Source organism: Pteropus medius, unplaced genomic scaffold (assembly GCF_902729225.1).
Source record: "Pteropus medius unplaced genomic scaffold, Ma_sr-lr_union100, whole genome shotgun sequence".
Taxonomy (NCBI): domain Eukaryota; kingdom Metazoa; phylum Chordata; class Mammalia; order Chiroptera; family Pteropodidae; genus Pteropus; species Pteropus medius.
This window is the reverse complement of record NW_024345600.1, coordinates 1651329-1665848: the sequence shown is the minus strand read 5'-3', so window position 1 is coordinate 1665848 and position 14520 is coordinate 1651329. Positions and strand designations below refer to the sequence as shown.

Below are 14520 nucleotides of genomic sequence, written 5' to 3'. Positions count from 1 at the left end.
GGAATATATTTCAAAATGTAAATGGCATATATGGATCAGGTTTTCTTTAGGAAAACCAGCTCATGATTCTTAGTAGGTAGGGTTTATTTATTCATAGAGTTACTAAGTCATTCTCTAATTGTCATCTGTAAATCTTTGAAAGCCAAATGATTCTCTGAGTTTTTATCAGAGACCACTTAAAGATATCACTGGTAGACTTGCCCTTAAATTTAAATGAAATATTCACTTATTATTCCTTTGCAATCTCTAGGTTTCCTTGGATTTTTCCTCTGCTTTATTGAACTGCCACCCTAACGCAGATGATCAGTTTGCTCCTCCTGTCTTTGTTCACTCTTGTTTGCTGCTGCCAGACTAATATTGCCTAAAAACTGCTTTCATCATTCTTATTCAAGAACTTTACAATGGTTGCCTGTTGACGACAGTGGCATTAAATATGACTTATCTTTATTGAGCATTCAGAATTTTCTTGCAATCTCATCCATCTTATCTCCAGTAATTATAATCATGAGAGCTATAGCTTAATTAGCATATACAATACCCTAGGTACCGAGAGAATGATAATTATCTCCATACAGATAAATTCCCTTATCCTTCTCCATTAGAGAAATCATATTCTTTAATGGTGTCTTTTGGCATCTTTTCATCAATCACTATCCCATCGTGACTGACATGTATTAGTTCAAATAATTAAACTTCAGTAAAAGGGGTTTCTTGTATGGTTTCTGCAGAAACCCTCACATACCTCCAAAGACAGAAACAAAATATTGCCAGGTCTCCTGAGCACCAGACCTGGAAAATCAAAAATCAGTGCAACATTCTTCATCTCCCTGGTCCAGCATACATACCTTTATTCTTTTCTCCCTCATTTAGCTTCCTTTCTTTCCTGGACCACGAATGATGGTCAGTTCCAACTGTATACCTGGATGTCTCACTGCCCACAATCAACTAGCAGTAATTTGTGCATTAGCTGAAAATCTTGAAGCAGGCCTTCATTTCATCAGTCACAGCTAGAGGAGAGTGGAAGTCTTTACATGGTACCCAGAGCTCTTGCAGGGACTATGGATAGAGCAGGTGTGAAAAGCTTATGAAAAGGAAAGTGGACAAAAGTAGGTTGGATCCTGTTTATCAGTCTTCAAGATAGTTTTATTTAAGATGACATAGAAAAAAATCATTTTTATAGTTTTGAGATTCATATTCCATAGGTGTACTGTGGCAAATACAAGAAGTGGCCAATATAAGATTTGACAATAAAACCACATTATAGTAGATTTGTTTGAATATCTTTGTATTAATGGAAAAAAAAAGATATGATAGAGGACGCAAAAATTTTACAAATACTTACTCTTTAATGTTTAGAAAATATTTCCTTTCTTGGACACAACCTAATTGTAATGGCAATCTCCATCTTCTTTTTCAGTTTTGCAGACTCCAGTAGTTAGCAAAAATATATCTGCCAAAATTCCAGAAAAGCTAAAACAGTCTGGAAGCACTGATTGTTTTACAGGTAATTAAAATGAGAATAACCCATCTTTCTAAAATTTTTTGAAGATAGTTTTTATGTTACCCTTTTGACAAAATGTTTGTTTACTTTTTCAGAATTAAGTGTAATGAATAAAATAAGGAAGAATAAGCTATCCAAAGCTATTTACTTGATGCAGAAAGCTCTTCTAATATTTGAGAAAGATGCAACCTCTACATCTTCACATAACTTTTTGACGGTAACAATATATCATTCCTTCTTTTAGTCTTGACATACAATCTCTGTTAAAATGAATGATTTATCTTCCTTTGCTAAAAATAATGTGTTGCCCTTAACATTAGATTATGAACCTACAGGTTCACCATATCTAGTCCTCTGAGAAGTGGAATAGTTCTGAGCAGGGGAAATAATCTGTATCTCCAGTCCTAAGCAATCCTGAAATGAGAGATTCTCTCTGTAGGGGCAACTTAACATTGGAAGCCAAATAAAATCAGGAAGATTTAAAATAAGGGAAATTCTAGAATTTAAGTGACATCGTACTAGCATCATGCATTTCTTACTATGAAATTAAAATACTTAAAATCCATTGGCTAAGGTACCTTCTCTCAGATGGATATAGCTAATTTATGGATCAGTTACCTTATTGTCTCATTTTGTTCTGAAAATTGTTCTGTCTTCTAGCTAATTCATTGTTTGTCATTTTAGAGTTTAAATTCCTGAGGGCAATAACATTTCAAGTTACAGAATTCTTTTTTTTTTCCCGCTATATATCACCCACAAAAGATTGATTGTATTGGCTGAGTAAATGGCACATGATGAGGTAAAGAATAATGCTAAAAATAGCTTGGCTGATAAGGGAAAGAAAGAAATAGGTCAATGCTAGGGGGAGGATACAGAGTTAAAAAGCATTTAAGAGAGAAAATTTAGCATATCCATATGCTAAGAATGAAAAGCCAGAAAAAAGAGAGAAATTGAAGATAGGAGAGAGTGTTTAATACATAAATACATAAAATGGAGTCCTAGGACAAGGGATGAGATTGAAAACACAGATAAAAGGAATCATCTTCAATGGAGGGCTGGCTGCAGGACAGATACCATATTTTCTGATATAGAAAGGAAGGAGGGATGAATAAATATAGATTCATTCATTCATTCATTCATTCACTCATTTATTTATTACACCTACAGCACCTGGTATTCCTAGATGGTCTCCCATCCAAGTACTAACTAGGCTTGACCCTGCTTAGCTTCTGAGATTAAATGAAATGGGGCACATTCAGGTTGGCATGGTCATAGACAATAAATATAGATTTAATTAAGTCTTTTGGTGTGGAGGCAGTGAGTTGAGTAGAATGCCCTCTTACCCCAATCATCTGATAAAGTGGGAGGAAAAGATATCTGTTAAATAGAGAGTGAGGGTGGATAGGTAGACTGAGCAGAGAGGTGATGATTGGAGAGTAGAGAGGAATGGATGAGGGAGGTAATTCCAAGTTAAAAAAGACTGACCAGCATGATGAAGTTCTAGCTGAGGATGAAGACTATGAATTTTAATGGGGCCCCATCTGCATGGTGGTATGACATTATCCTGATGTAGTATTCTTAGTAGTTGTGACAACAGAATATTTGTGACCACAGAGTTTTGTATAGGGTTGGTTCTTTCTTTCTTTTTAAAGAAAGCATAGGTTAAAATTTTGGACTAAAAATGGTACAGTTTGAGTAGGAAAGGAAATGATACCATCTAGGCACTTAAAGACTTGGTGGCTATGGAGATGTTAGGAGACTGGACAACTCTGTGAGGTCAGGGACCAGAAAATCAGAGTCTGAGAGAACTATAAGGATGAGTTTTAGAGGTCATGAAGTAGAATATTAGAAGTTAAGATTTCTGATATGTAGCATGTCCTAGTCATCTGCCCATCACTATATCCATCCAAAAAATATTTTTGAGTGCCTATGATCCATTTGGCAAATAATTATTGAAAGCTGACTATGTGCCTAATATTATACTGAGTATAGGGGATAAAAACAAACAAAAATCCTTTGTTTATTAAAAATATATTGATAGATTGCCTTCTTTTCGTGGTCCCTGACTTCAAGGTAAATCTAGCCTATGGGAACATAGACAAATAAGTAAGTAAGTATGGGTCAGTGTTATAGATGCTTTAATTGCAAGAGTGCCAGGGGAATTAATCAGGGGGGTGCCTAACCCAATAGTGGGGAATGTTTAAGGAAACATCTAGGAAAGATGTCGTGAAATTGAATATTGAAAGTTAAGCAGTAGTAGCCAGAGAAAGAAGAGGACAAAAGGTGGAAGGGACATTCCAGGCAGAGAGAACCACAGTTGCACAGGTCCAAAGCCTAGAAAGGTGAGTCACAGAGTACTTGTAGTCCAGTAGGTCATTCAGTGTGACAGAAGATCAGATGCAATGGCAAGGGGGCAAAGGGGTGTCAGAAGAGGATACTTAGAAGTGAGACCTAGAGAAAATAGAGTCTAGTTCACAAGAAGTTTAAAAATTTCGGTGGACAGATGTTATCAGTGTTCAAGGTGGAGAAGTCTGTCCTGCCATTACATTTCAATTTCCAGCATTTAAATGAGGGAGTGTGATGGTGGTGTTGGACAACTTCAAGGCCAAGTAGAGTCTTACCTTTGTTGGAAGACTTCTGACCTTTGTTAGGAGACATTTCTTCAGCAGATGCTTCTGTGGCCACTTGCTACTGTCTTGTACTTAAAGGACATTGATACTCAGTCCTATTTCTTTGGCAAATAAAGCTTATCTTTCTTTTAGAACTGTTTCTCTCAGGACTAATCTTGTGGCCTCTCAGAGCCTGCAGAGAGTAAAACATCTGGGGTTTTCTCTTTTGTTTTATTGTGACTCAATCTTGTTTTATACTGTCACAGTATGCCCACTCCCATTAAGTCTCTTTCTTCCTATCACTGAGGCTAAGGAACATACTGGACATGTGGGAAGTCTGGTTTTCATGTTCTCCGTAGGTGTATTTTCCTTCTATTTCTTAAGTGAAACTATTTAACTTAAGAAAAATTGTAAATATAGTATCCTCTGATGATTGACTCATGACATGCATTTCGAGATCTTACTTTTTATGAGGGGGCCTCCTTGAGGATTTTCACCAACTAGCATATGTTGAATATTTATTTAGAAGTTCAAAAATTTTCTATAACCACCTCTACTCCTCAGTGGTAGTTTTTTATCCAAGAGTTAAGGCTTAATGATCAGTCTTCAGGGTACTCTCATAAACAAGGATATTATGGCTCAAATAATTGCCAAACTTTCCTTAAAGAAGACAAATAAATTTCTTTCCCTTGGCAATCATTTTATATTACAGAATGTTTTACATTATCATGATCTTGTAATAAAATTATCCCCAAATCAGTAAGTTATAAGTCACCTGATACCATAAAATGCTTTGAAAAGCCTGGGTCTTTTCAGAACTCTTAAATAATTCATACCCTGTTGTAGGTTTTCAAAAGTTTCCTGATCTTGTAGAAATCTCATCAGGTGTCTGTGTTATTACGAATCAATTAACGGTGGACAACTTGTTGCCATAAATGAGGGATACAACTTTTATTATAAACTGTTAGCTTTCCAAGTGAGATGACTGACTTTCTTCTTGATTATGGGGATTTATTTTTCCTATTTTCCTTGGTTATTTGATTTCTAGAAGACCATATTGGCCTTCTACACATTATACTTCAGATTTATTTTAATGGGTTACACCTAGAACCATCTAAGGTGTCCCTGGTCGTCTACTTCTGATCAAATACAGAAATAATCATGTGACTTAATGATCATTGCTCTTAATGTAAACTTTAGAGTCCACCAGCTGAACATTCAGCTTCTTTGCAGATGGGACTTCTCAATGGGAAGAGGCAAGATTACTCCCTCCACATGCTAAGTGTTACCAGGGCAGAGGTACACACTGCTGTTTTCTGTTTAGCATCTGTGTCCCCTTCCAAACATCACCTTTTGAGGAATTTCTTCTTCCCCAGTAGATATAACTAGGTGGGACTTTTCAGGAGCTTTCTTCTCTGCTGGCCATGAGTAGGGCTGATGATGCAAGCTGGGCCAATTGGTTGCTCCCTTTTTGGAATCTGAATCTTGAGTCGTGGGATAAAAAGACTCAAACCAGTTAGTGTTCATTCATTCTAATGCCTGTGTCCTGATCTCTAGACCCTCCTGCCTCTACAGACCTGCTTTGGTCTCAGCCTGGTTTTCCTGTTGCTTCTATTGCAGGGAACTCCAACTGATGTGTCTGTCTAGTTTTCTCCTAATATTATTTGTTGGAACCTAAGCAAATCGTTAGTTGAGATGATCTTAACAGTTTCAAATTTCAGTAATACTGTTTCAGTTTTAAGCAAAGGAACATTATGAGTTAGTAGATTATTTTTTACAATTGACACGGAATCTAATTTTATGGCCCTATTGCAGCCAGAACTAATAAGCACAGGCCACTAGAAGTTTTAATAACTCCTGCCTTTAATATTCCTTAAATTTATATCTCGATTGCCCCTAAATACCACTCTATTAACTATGTTAGCAGTATTTGGATTACTGAGTGTAATTTTTTCCTCCTATTTATAGCATTTTAGTCAAATCAATTCGATTTGCTTTTTTTGGGAAGAATACATGTGAACTAACTTTTTTTTTGATCAGAGATCTTCTCAGCTCTTTTTGATTACTCCATGCTGAAGTCTTCTTCATTAAGAACAAACCCTTTCTGATTCTGACATCTCCCATGAGATCGTGTTTTGACTGCCAGCCTTCAAACTACTGACAGAAGATTTAAGCATATTTACACTTTAGTTTCTTTTTCTTTTAAACGTTTTAAGGTTATTGGTGGGAAAGTTCATCGGGTTATTTTTCCACACTTCTTTTAACTCGTCTTTGTGATAATTTATCATAGTGCTTAGGAGTCGAAGGGTCTTGGATTAGAGTTTTGGTTCTGCCACTGACTAGTGCTATCAAATTACTTATGCTCTCTTACATTTTAATTTCTTCTTCTGTAAAATGTGGGTTCTTAGGAAGATTAAATGATGCATATAAAATGCTTAGTGGTTGGTATAGAGAAAGCAGTCATGTTAGCCATTAGTATTATTACTACTACTCTGTCTTCCACTTTAAGCACTCTGGAACATTCTGTTTTGTGATATCAGAACTTTATTTTGGCACTTTATGTATATTTTTCTCTATCAAACTATACATTTTGTTTTCTCTTATATTCGTATTATAAATTGTATAATTTATTCTCAGCAATATTCATTCCCAAGATTCTTGGATATGACTAAATCTATTTTTCATCTTATTCTTAAATGTACATAATAGTGTCAAGAACCCAGAATTTACCTCAGGGAGATCTACTAGACAAGTAGTAAATATGGCACTTTACCATTGCAGCCTTATGAGAGTTGTTTACATATATCTTAATCATGCCCTTTAAGATTACATTATATCTTTCCATAAGTGTTTTGCTGCACTGTGGGTGTTAAGCCATCATCAGATGCATTTAATGTCATTCTACCCTCATAAGCATTGAGTAACTTCTGAAAAGAAGCAGGTCTCAGTTTCTGTAATGGAAACTATAGGCAGAGAGAATGACATTCACACAGTAGTATTTTGGACTTCAGTATTACTGTTTTGGGGCACACTATAGCACAAATCGCCACTGAAAAAAACACCCAGAATTTACTTCCCTTGAGAATTGGTGTAGGAATTTTTTTCCATTGAGGTTCCCTGGCTGATTATTTCCCTGTGATAGGTAAAGGCTCATTTCGTCTTTCAAGTTTAGTGAGCCCTTCTGATTTGCCAGGCACTGTGCTAGCCAATGAAAGAGTGAGGATACAGTTATTTTCCATAATCTGATATGTCATGGAAAACCCATTTCTTCTTGACTTCCAATTAAGAAGTGGTTGTCTAGGTTGTGTGATCGCAGTACTTTGGTGTTCTAGAGCAGGGGTCCCCAAACCCCTGGCAGTGGACTGGTACTGGTCTGTGGCCTGTTAGGAACTGGGCCACACAGCAGGAAGCTAGCAGCAAGCGAGCGAGTGAGGCTTTGTCTGTCTTTGCAGCCGCTCCCCAGTGCTAGCATCACCACCTCAGCTCCACCTTGGATCATCAGGCACTAGATTCTCACAGGAGCACTGGTCCCTGGTGCCAAAAAGTTTGGGGACCGCTGCTCTAGAGCATTGCTAGTATAGGCAACATTCATGTCCACACTGATAGCACTTTCTTTGTCATAACTGAGTAGAGCTAGCTTCATGGGAATTTTTCTTTCTTGATTTTTTTGGAACTTCTTTTCTGGTGATAGTTCCTCCTTTCTATCTGAGAAACCTCCTTTAGAAACCCCTAGTCACTTTCTTACAAATGGAATCATATTAGCAGCTCATTGATTTGGCTCACTAAATTAGGATTTTAATTTCTAGCTAGCATTAGAATTTACCTTGAGTCCTATTATAAAATTTATATGATTTACATAAATCAAGGATTTTCTTTTAGATTTTTCTTTTGTTACCTTTCACTTAAAATTTTAATACTTTTATTAACCTATTTCAAATCGGGCCATGAGATCTGAATGAGGGGGTATAAAGTTAAAATTGATCAAGACCCAGTCAGAATATTTTAAACATGCTTTCTTAGAATACATTATAGTGAAGATCATCCTCTTCTGTCATAATCTCTTATGTCTTTCAATCAAAACATATTTATTAAACCTAAAGAGATAAATAGAGTACTGTCTTTGCTACTAAGACACTCATTATTTAGAGAGTATGGATAGTCTTGTACACAGATACCATATTGCATAATACCTACTAAAATAAAGATTGTGTGAAAGGAAGGGAATGAATACCTAAGTTTATAGGACTTACCTTGGAAGAAGTCAGAGGAAATGATATCTGAGTGGGTCTTGTGGCACAGAAGAGGATGTAAGACCAGGAAGAGGAAATTCATGGGCAAAGACTTAGAGGTGCAAAAGAATATAGCATAATTAAGAAATGAGTGACATTTTTTCTTTTACAGTTTTGGAGGTTAGATTGGATAGGGTGGAAGCTATGGGAAGAAAAGAGAGTAGAGAGGCAGATAATGCAGGAAAGTATAGTTGTATGCAGACTGAAAAGGGCTGTGGAGGAATTTGCACTGTAACAAGTATTGGAAGAGCCATTGACGGGCTAGACAACTGAAAGTCGAAAGGCCTGGAGATGGAAAGAAAGGATAAGAGGCTGTAAATCAGTGATTCCCAGGCCTTGCTGTACTTCAGAATTATCCTTGGCATTTGTTAATACAGGTGGTCAAGCTGCCCTCCTGGAGATTTTCATTAAGCGGGTTTGAAGTGGGGAGGGACTATCTTAATTTTTAAATAAACTCCATAGATGATATTGATCAAGAGCTAGGTTTGAGAAATAGCTGTGTGATAGCTCATGGCAGAAAGCAGGAAGTTTTAAAAAATCTCAGCTATGTTCATGGATACGCAGAGAGAAGCTACTAGTGTCAAGTCAGAAGATGCTAGTGTCCAACTGATTCACTGGAGCATATACTGCCAAGGCAAACTTTGGGAATTAACATAGAAGGCCTGGAGCACCTGGCTAGTCAGTTGGGATGGGGTCAGATGTAGTTTGTGTTAATATTAGGACCAGTTAGCCGGTGCTGCTGGTGTATTTTAAGGCTCCAAATGTAATCCAGAAGAGGGAAACGTCTTCAGACTTTCAAGGCATTGGTCTCCTTCTCTTGTGTTGCATAATTTTCCTTAGGCTGACTTATTCTTATACAACCTGAATATAGCCTCCATAGCCTGTGAGGAAAATGAAGGCACATTAACATTTAATGTTCAAAATGTAATAGCTTTTATCTCCCTTCTGTTCAAGTAGAAATTTCTTCCCTCAAAAATTTTCCATAGTTATCTGGGAAATCTATTTACCTTGTTCAGTCCTGGTCTTTTCCTTATCAAGCTCCCACCTGTTGTTGCCTTTCAAAGAAGCCCTGCTCTGTGGGCACATCTGCCCTTTCAGAGAGCCAAGGCTGGCCTGTTGTCTGTGGTACAGGGTGGACAGGTGTATGACCTCTGCCCGGCCCCGTGCTGGTTGTGTCCTGTGGGATGAATTTGCATTGCTGACGCCTTTACTCTCTCATAGTGTTTTACGACACAACTCCTTCATCATCTGGCCCTTATTCCCTTTCCATTCATTTTCTCCATCCCCCCCCGCCCTAGTTTTGTTGAATGAATTAAAAAAATGGAAATGATGGAGGATGACAGATGCCATCCTATCTCCTTGATCAATCGACTGATTCATTCATTCAGTGATTCAAAAGTTAAACTGAGCACCATGTGTATATAAATTAGCTTTTGAGTCTAAACACCTAGGTCTCTGGCTTGTGGGCTCTAGAAACATGGTTACCGTATAGAACACATCCATTCTCATATGAAGGAATGATTGTCCTATGCAGATGGCTAAGGTTCCTGAACTACAAATGCAGAAAAATTTTCAAGGTCTCCTGGCATAGAACAAGTGAAATTTAAAAAACTATTTATTACTACAGATACATTTTAATCACAACTAATAATTTTAGACCTTAATGTCAGCCATTCACAATAAAGAATAAAAATGAGAAGTTAATTCTGATCTCGATTTAGGCCAACAATCATTATTTTAGGGAAAACGTATACTAGTTTTAAAATATATATTCTACAGTTTTATTTTAAAAAATGTGTATAATCTGTACTCCCACAGGGGACTGATTTACTTATTCAGCTTTAAATATCCCTGATGCACATAACTCCCAGACCCTGTCTTCAGTCTTATCCTTTGTTTTGAGCTTGAATTCACATTTCCAAATGGAGGCGTCAAGCTCAGCGTGTCTTATACAGGGGAGGTAGCACGGGATTTTGTATCGCAATGAAATGCATTTGAAATTTAGTAAACATTTTGTCTTCTCATTTTCCGAATTTCTTATATTTATTAATTTGGCAAGGAATTCTAGAATAAAAAAGAAGAGTGGCATTCTGCCTCCTCCTGGATTTTATTGATAGGTCTTTAGTGCTTCACCATTAGCCATGATTTTGTCTATTAAAAGAAAGAGCTTTCTGCGTTTATTAGCTTTGCCCCCACCCTCAGATTTGTTGAGAGATAATTGACAAAACTGTAATATATTTAGAACGTTCACTGTAATTATTTGATATACATGTACACTGTGAAATGATTACCACAATCAGGTTAATTTGCACATTTGTCACCTCATGTAATTACTTTTGTTTTTGGTGAGAATACTTAAGATCTACTCTCTTAGCAATTTTTAAGTATTCAATATAGTATTATTAACTACAGTTACCATGCTGTGCATTAGATCTTCAGAACTTGTTCATCTTATAACTGAAAGTTTGTATCCTTTGACTGACATTTCCTCATCCCCCAATTTTACTTTTTCTTTTCTGATTTGGATGCTTTTACTTCATTTTCTTTTCTGATTGCTCTGGCTAAGATGTCCACTTGAAGAATAGAAGTGACAAGAGTGGGCACCCTTGTCTTGTTCCTGATCTTAGAGGGAATGCTTAAGCATTCACCACTGAGGATAATGTTAGCTGTGGGCCTGTCATATATGGCCTTTATTATGTTGAAGTATGTTCTTCTTATATGCAGTTTTTTGAGAGCTTTCTATCATAAAAGGATGTTGAATTTTGTCAAATTCTTTTTTGGCTCTATTGAAATGATCACATTATTTTTCTTTTTGTCAATGTGGTGTATCATATTTATTGATTTCAGTCACATTTATGTTGAACCATCCTTACATCCCAAGAGTAAATTCTACTTGATTATGGTGTGTGATCCTTTTAATGTACTGTTTAATTTGGTTTGCTAATATTTTGTTAAGAGTTTCACATCTGTGTTCATCAGGAATATTGGTCTGTTGTTTTCTTGCCGTGTCCTTGTTTGGCTTTGGTATTAGGGTAATGCTGGCCTTGTAAAATCAATTTGGAAGTGTCCCCTTCAAGTTTTTGTAAGAGTTTGAGAAAAATTGGGATTAATAATTCTTTAAATTTTTGGTGGGATTCACCAGTGAAACCATCTGGTTCTGGGCTTTACTTTATTGGGAGGTTTTTTGATTACTGATCATCTCCTTACTTGTTAATTGGTCTGTTCATATTTTCTGTTTCTTTATGATTCAATATTTGTATGGTTAATAAGAAGATTGCTCTGTTTTTAAGTGTAGTCATATTTCACATTTTATTTTTAAAGTTATAATAAATTTGTAAAATTGCTTGAGAAGCTATCTATATCTGTAGTCACAAATTTAAAAACTGGCTTAGGAATTATCAGTTCCTTGATTTTTGAAATATTTTTTAATGAAATCGATTGAGCCTGCCACTTTTGTGGGAAGTTTTTTTTTGCAATATCTTTCCTAGTTTCTTCCATAATTATTCCTGTGTTCAAGTTTTCTGCTTCTTGAGTCAGTTTACTGATTTTGTATTTTATTCCTAATGACCGATGATGTGCATATTTTGATGTGCCTATTGGCCATTTGTGTATCCTCTTTAGAGAAGTGTCTGTTCAAGCCCTGTGTCCATTTTTTTAGTGGGGTTATTTGTCTTTTTATTATCGACTTGTAACAGTTCTTTATATATTCTGAATGCAGATTTCTTATCAGACAGAAGATTTGCAAATATTCTCTCAAAAGACATTCTGTCAATTGTCTTTTCACTTTCTTGATGGTATCATTTGAAGTTTTTAATTTTGATGAAGTTCAGGTTATCTACTTTTACTTTCGTAAAAACGTAAAAGGTCATGAACTCCTGTGTTTTCTTCTAAGAATTTAATAATTTTAGCTCTCACATTTGGATCTATAATTCTTTTTGAGTTACTATTTTTTGGGTGTGATGTCGGGGTCCAACTTTATTCTTTTATATGTGGATGTCTAATTGTCCCAGCACTATCTGTAGGAAAGGCTATTCTTTATCACCCATTGAATTTTAATCTTTACATAAATTTTTGCTTTGGAACTTAATTAGAATGTCTTTGTCTTTTAATTTAATTTGAAAGAGGAGTTTAGCCCATTTACATGTATTATTATTGCTAATATAGTCTTACTTTGAAATATTATTTAGATCTTCTGATTTTTGTTTTCTTTTTTGTTTGTTTTCGGTGTTATTACTCTATGTGTAACCTTTTAAAACAGTGATTGCCTTTCCTTCAAGTTTATAGAATAAATTTTTTTAAGTTTTGTTTTTTCTTGCTGATAGTAAGAAAGTCTCAATAATATTTTTTTATAAACCACGTATACCATAGCCTTATTGCTTGAGAGTCACATTTCAGGTTACATTAAGAGTAGGTATACAGTTTATCACTATAAATGTAGATGATTGTGTTATGAACTTTTTAAGGACAATGAAATGATAGTAGAAATTCAGAGGGTTTGATTAAAAAATGAAATGCCTGATATTAATATATGATAATAGTGATAAACGTATAGGATATTAATGTTATGTATAGGATATTAGTTATTAAATAATTGCTTTATTTAATAACTATTTTTCACTTGGCCTTATGTTTTTACTTCTCCAAATTATTCAGTGCTTGAAACATGTGTACCATTGAGGCTGAAAGTACTATATATAGCAAGATAATGTTGTTTAACATCACCAGAATTCTACAAATATAAATGAAATTCAAGCTCTTGAAATATATTTTTCTATTTTCACACTTTATTATAGGAAGCATATTCTTTAATTGAGAAGGCTGAAGTAGAACAAAATAACCTATATACGTATCAGAAAAACGTGGAAAGTTCAAAAAGAAAGAAAAGCAGAATCCCTCCACCACCTATCGTGCTATCTCGAACTCATTGTTCTGTGACATTGAAACCTGCTCCATTTATTTCAGATGTTAAGGTATGTAGTCCTTTATGATCTTTATCTCAGGTAAATCATTATGACTATAATGATTGATACTTTTATTGCTTTTAAGACTTGACTAGTCTTATTAATAACCACCGAACATTGGGATTAGTATCCTAATGTCTTAACTATACTTAGTTTCTTCATGATCTTTTACCTTTTATGCTGTTTCCCTTTATGCTCTTTATAGTCTTGCTATACCCAAATATATAGTAAGGAGAAACAATAGAGAAGCATTTCTAAGTATCTTCATCACCATGACATAGTCAGATGCTGACATTCTAGTATGACACTTGAAGAGGATAGAAGTTACTCTCAGAGCCAATGATGGAGATGAGGAAATTTGGGGATGGCGAATTTAGAGTTTCTTTCCAAAGTTCCTACAAGTAAATGAGGACTCTTTTAACACAAACACACACACACACACAAATGGGGATTCCAGCCATATTAGAAGTCATAAATTTTTATGTATTTATTGAAGAATAAGCTCTTTTTGCCATCCTCAATGCCTTGGAACTTAGCCTAAATGTAACCACAATTTGAATTTCCTCACAGGCATTTGGTTCACCTAATTCATATTTCACATATTACATTTTTCTCTTTTGGATGATCAATAACATGCTCTTTGATGTTGTATAAAAAAATAAAGTTGTACCTTGATTCTCTTTAGGATGTTCTGCTTGAACTTACATCAACTTGGTATTGTGGAAAGGGCATGAGCTTTAAAGTCAGACAGATGAAGGGTTAAAATGCTAACTCTACCCCTTACTAGCTGTATGACCTTAGGAAATCTAAATATACTTCATGAGGCATTTAATGTTTTTGTTGTTCTTTTATTTGTAAAATATATTCATTGTGAAAATTAAATGAGATAATATATAATATTCTTGGCATATCTTGTATTAATTTAATTATATGAACTAAAGTCTGCTAAAAACAATTAATGATGTTACAGACTGTGATTACATGATTTTGTGAGTTATTTTCATAAATTTTATCCAGTGAATGTTATCGAGTGTCTATTAATTGTCAAGCTCTGTGTGAGGTAATTGAGGTAAAAAATAAATCCCCCCAAATTGTGGTTCTATTCTTTGAGGAGCTTTAGACTAATGGGGGACGGACATTTGGGAGAAGTAATACCATCT

The 14520-nt window shown here is 35.3% G+C and overlaps 1 protein-coding gene across 3 annotated transcripts in view; it reads left to right on the top strand.

The window, feature by feature from the left end:
- CFAP54 (cilia and flagella associated protein 54) overlaps positions 1-14520 on the top strand; it is a 232974-nt gene that overhangs the window by 48156 nt on the left and 170298 nt on the right. For all 3 annotated transcript variants that reach the window (XM_039874060.1, XM_039874058.1, XM_039874059.1), the window contains 3 exons: positions 1418-1504; positions 1597-1718; positions 13193-13369. In XM_039874060.1, coding sequence (XP_039729994.1) covers positions 1418-1504; positions 1597-1718; positions 13193-13369 — 386 coding nt within the window. The remainder of the gene's footprint in view (positions 1-1417; positions 1505-1596; positions 1719-13192; positions 13370-14520) is intronic.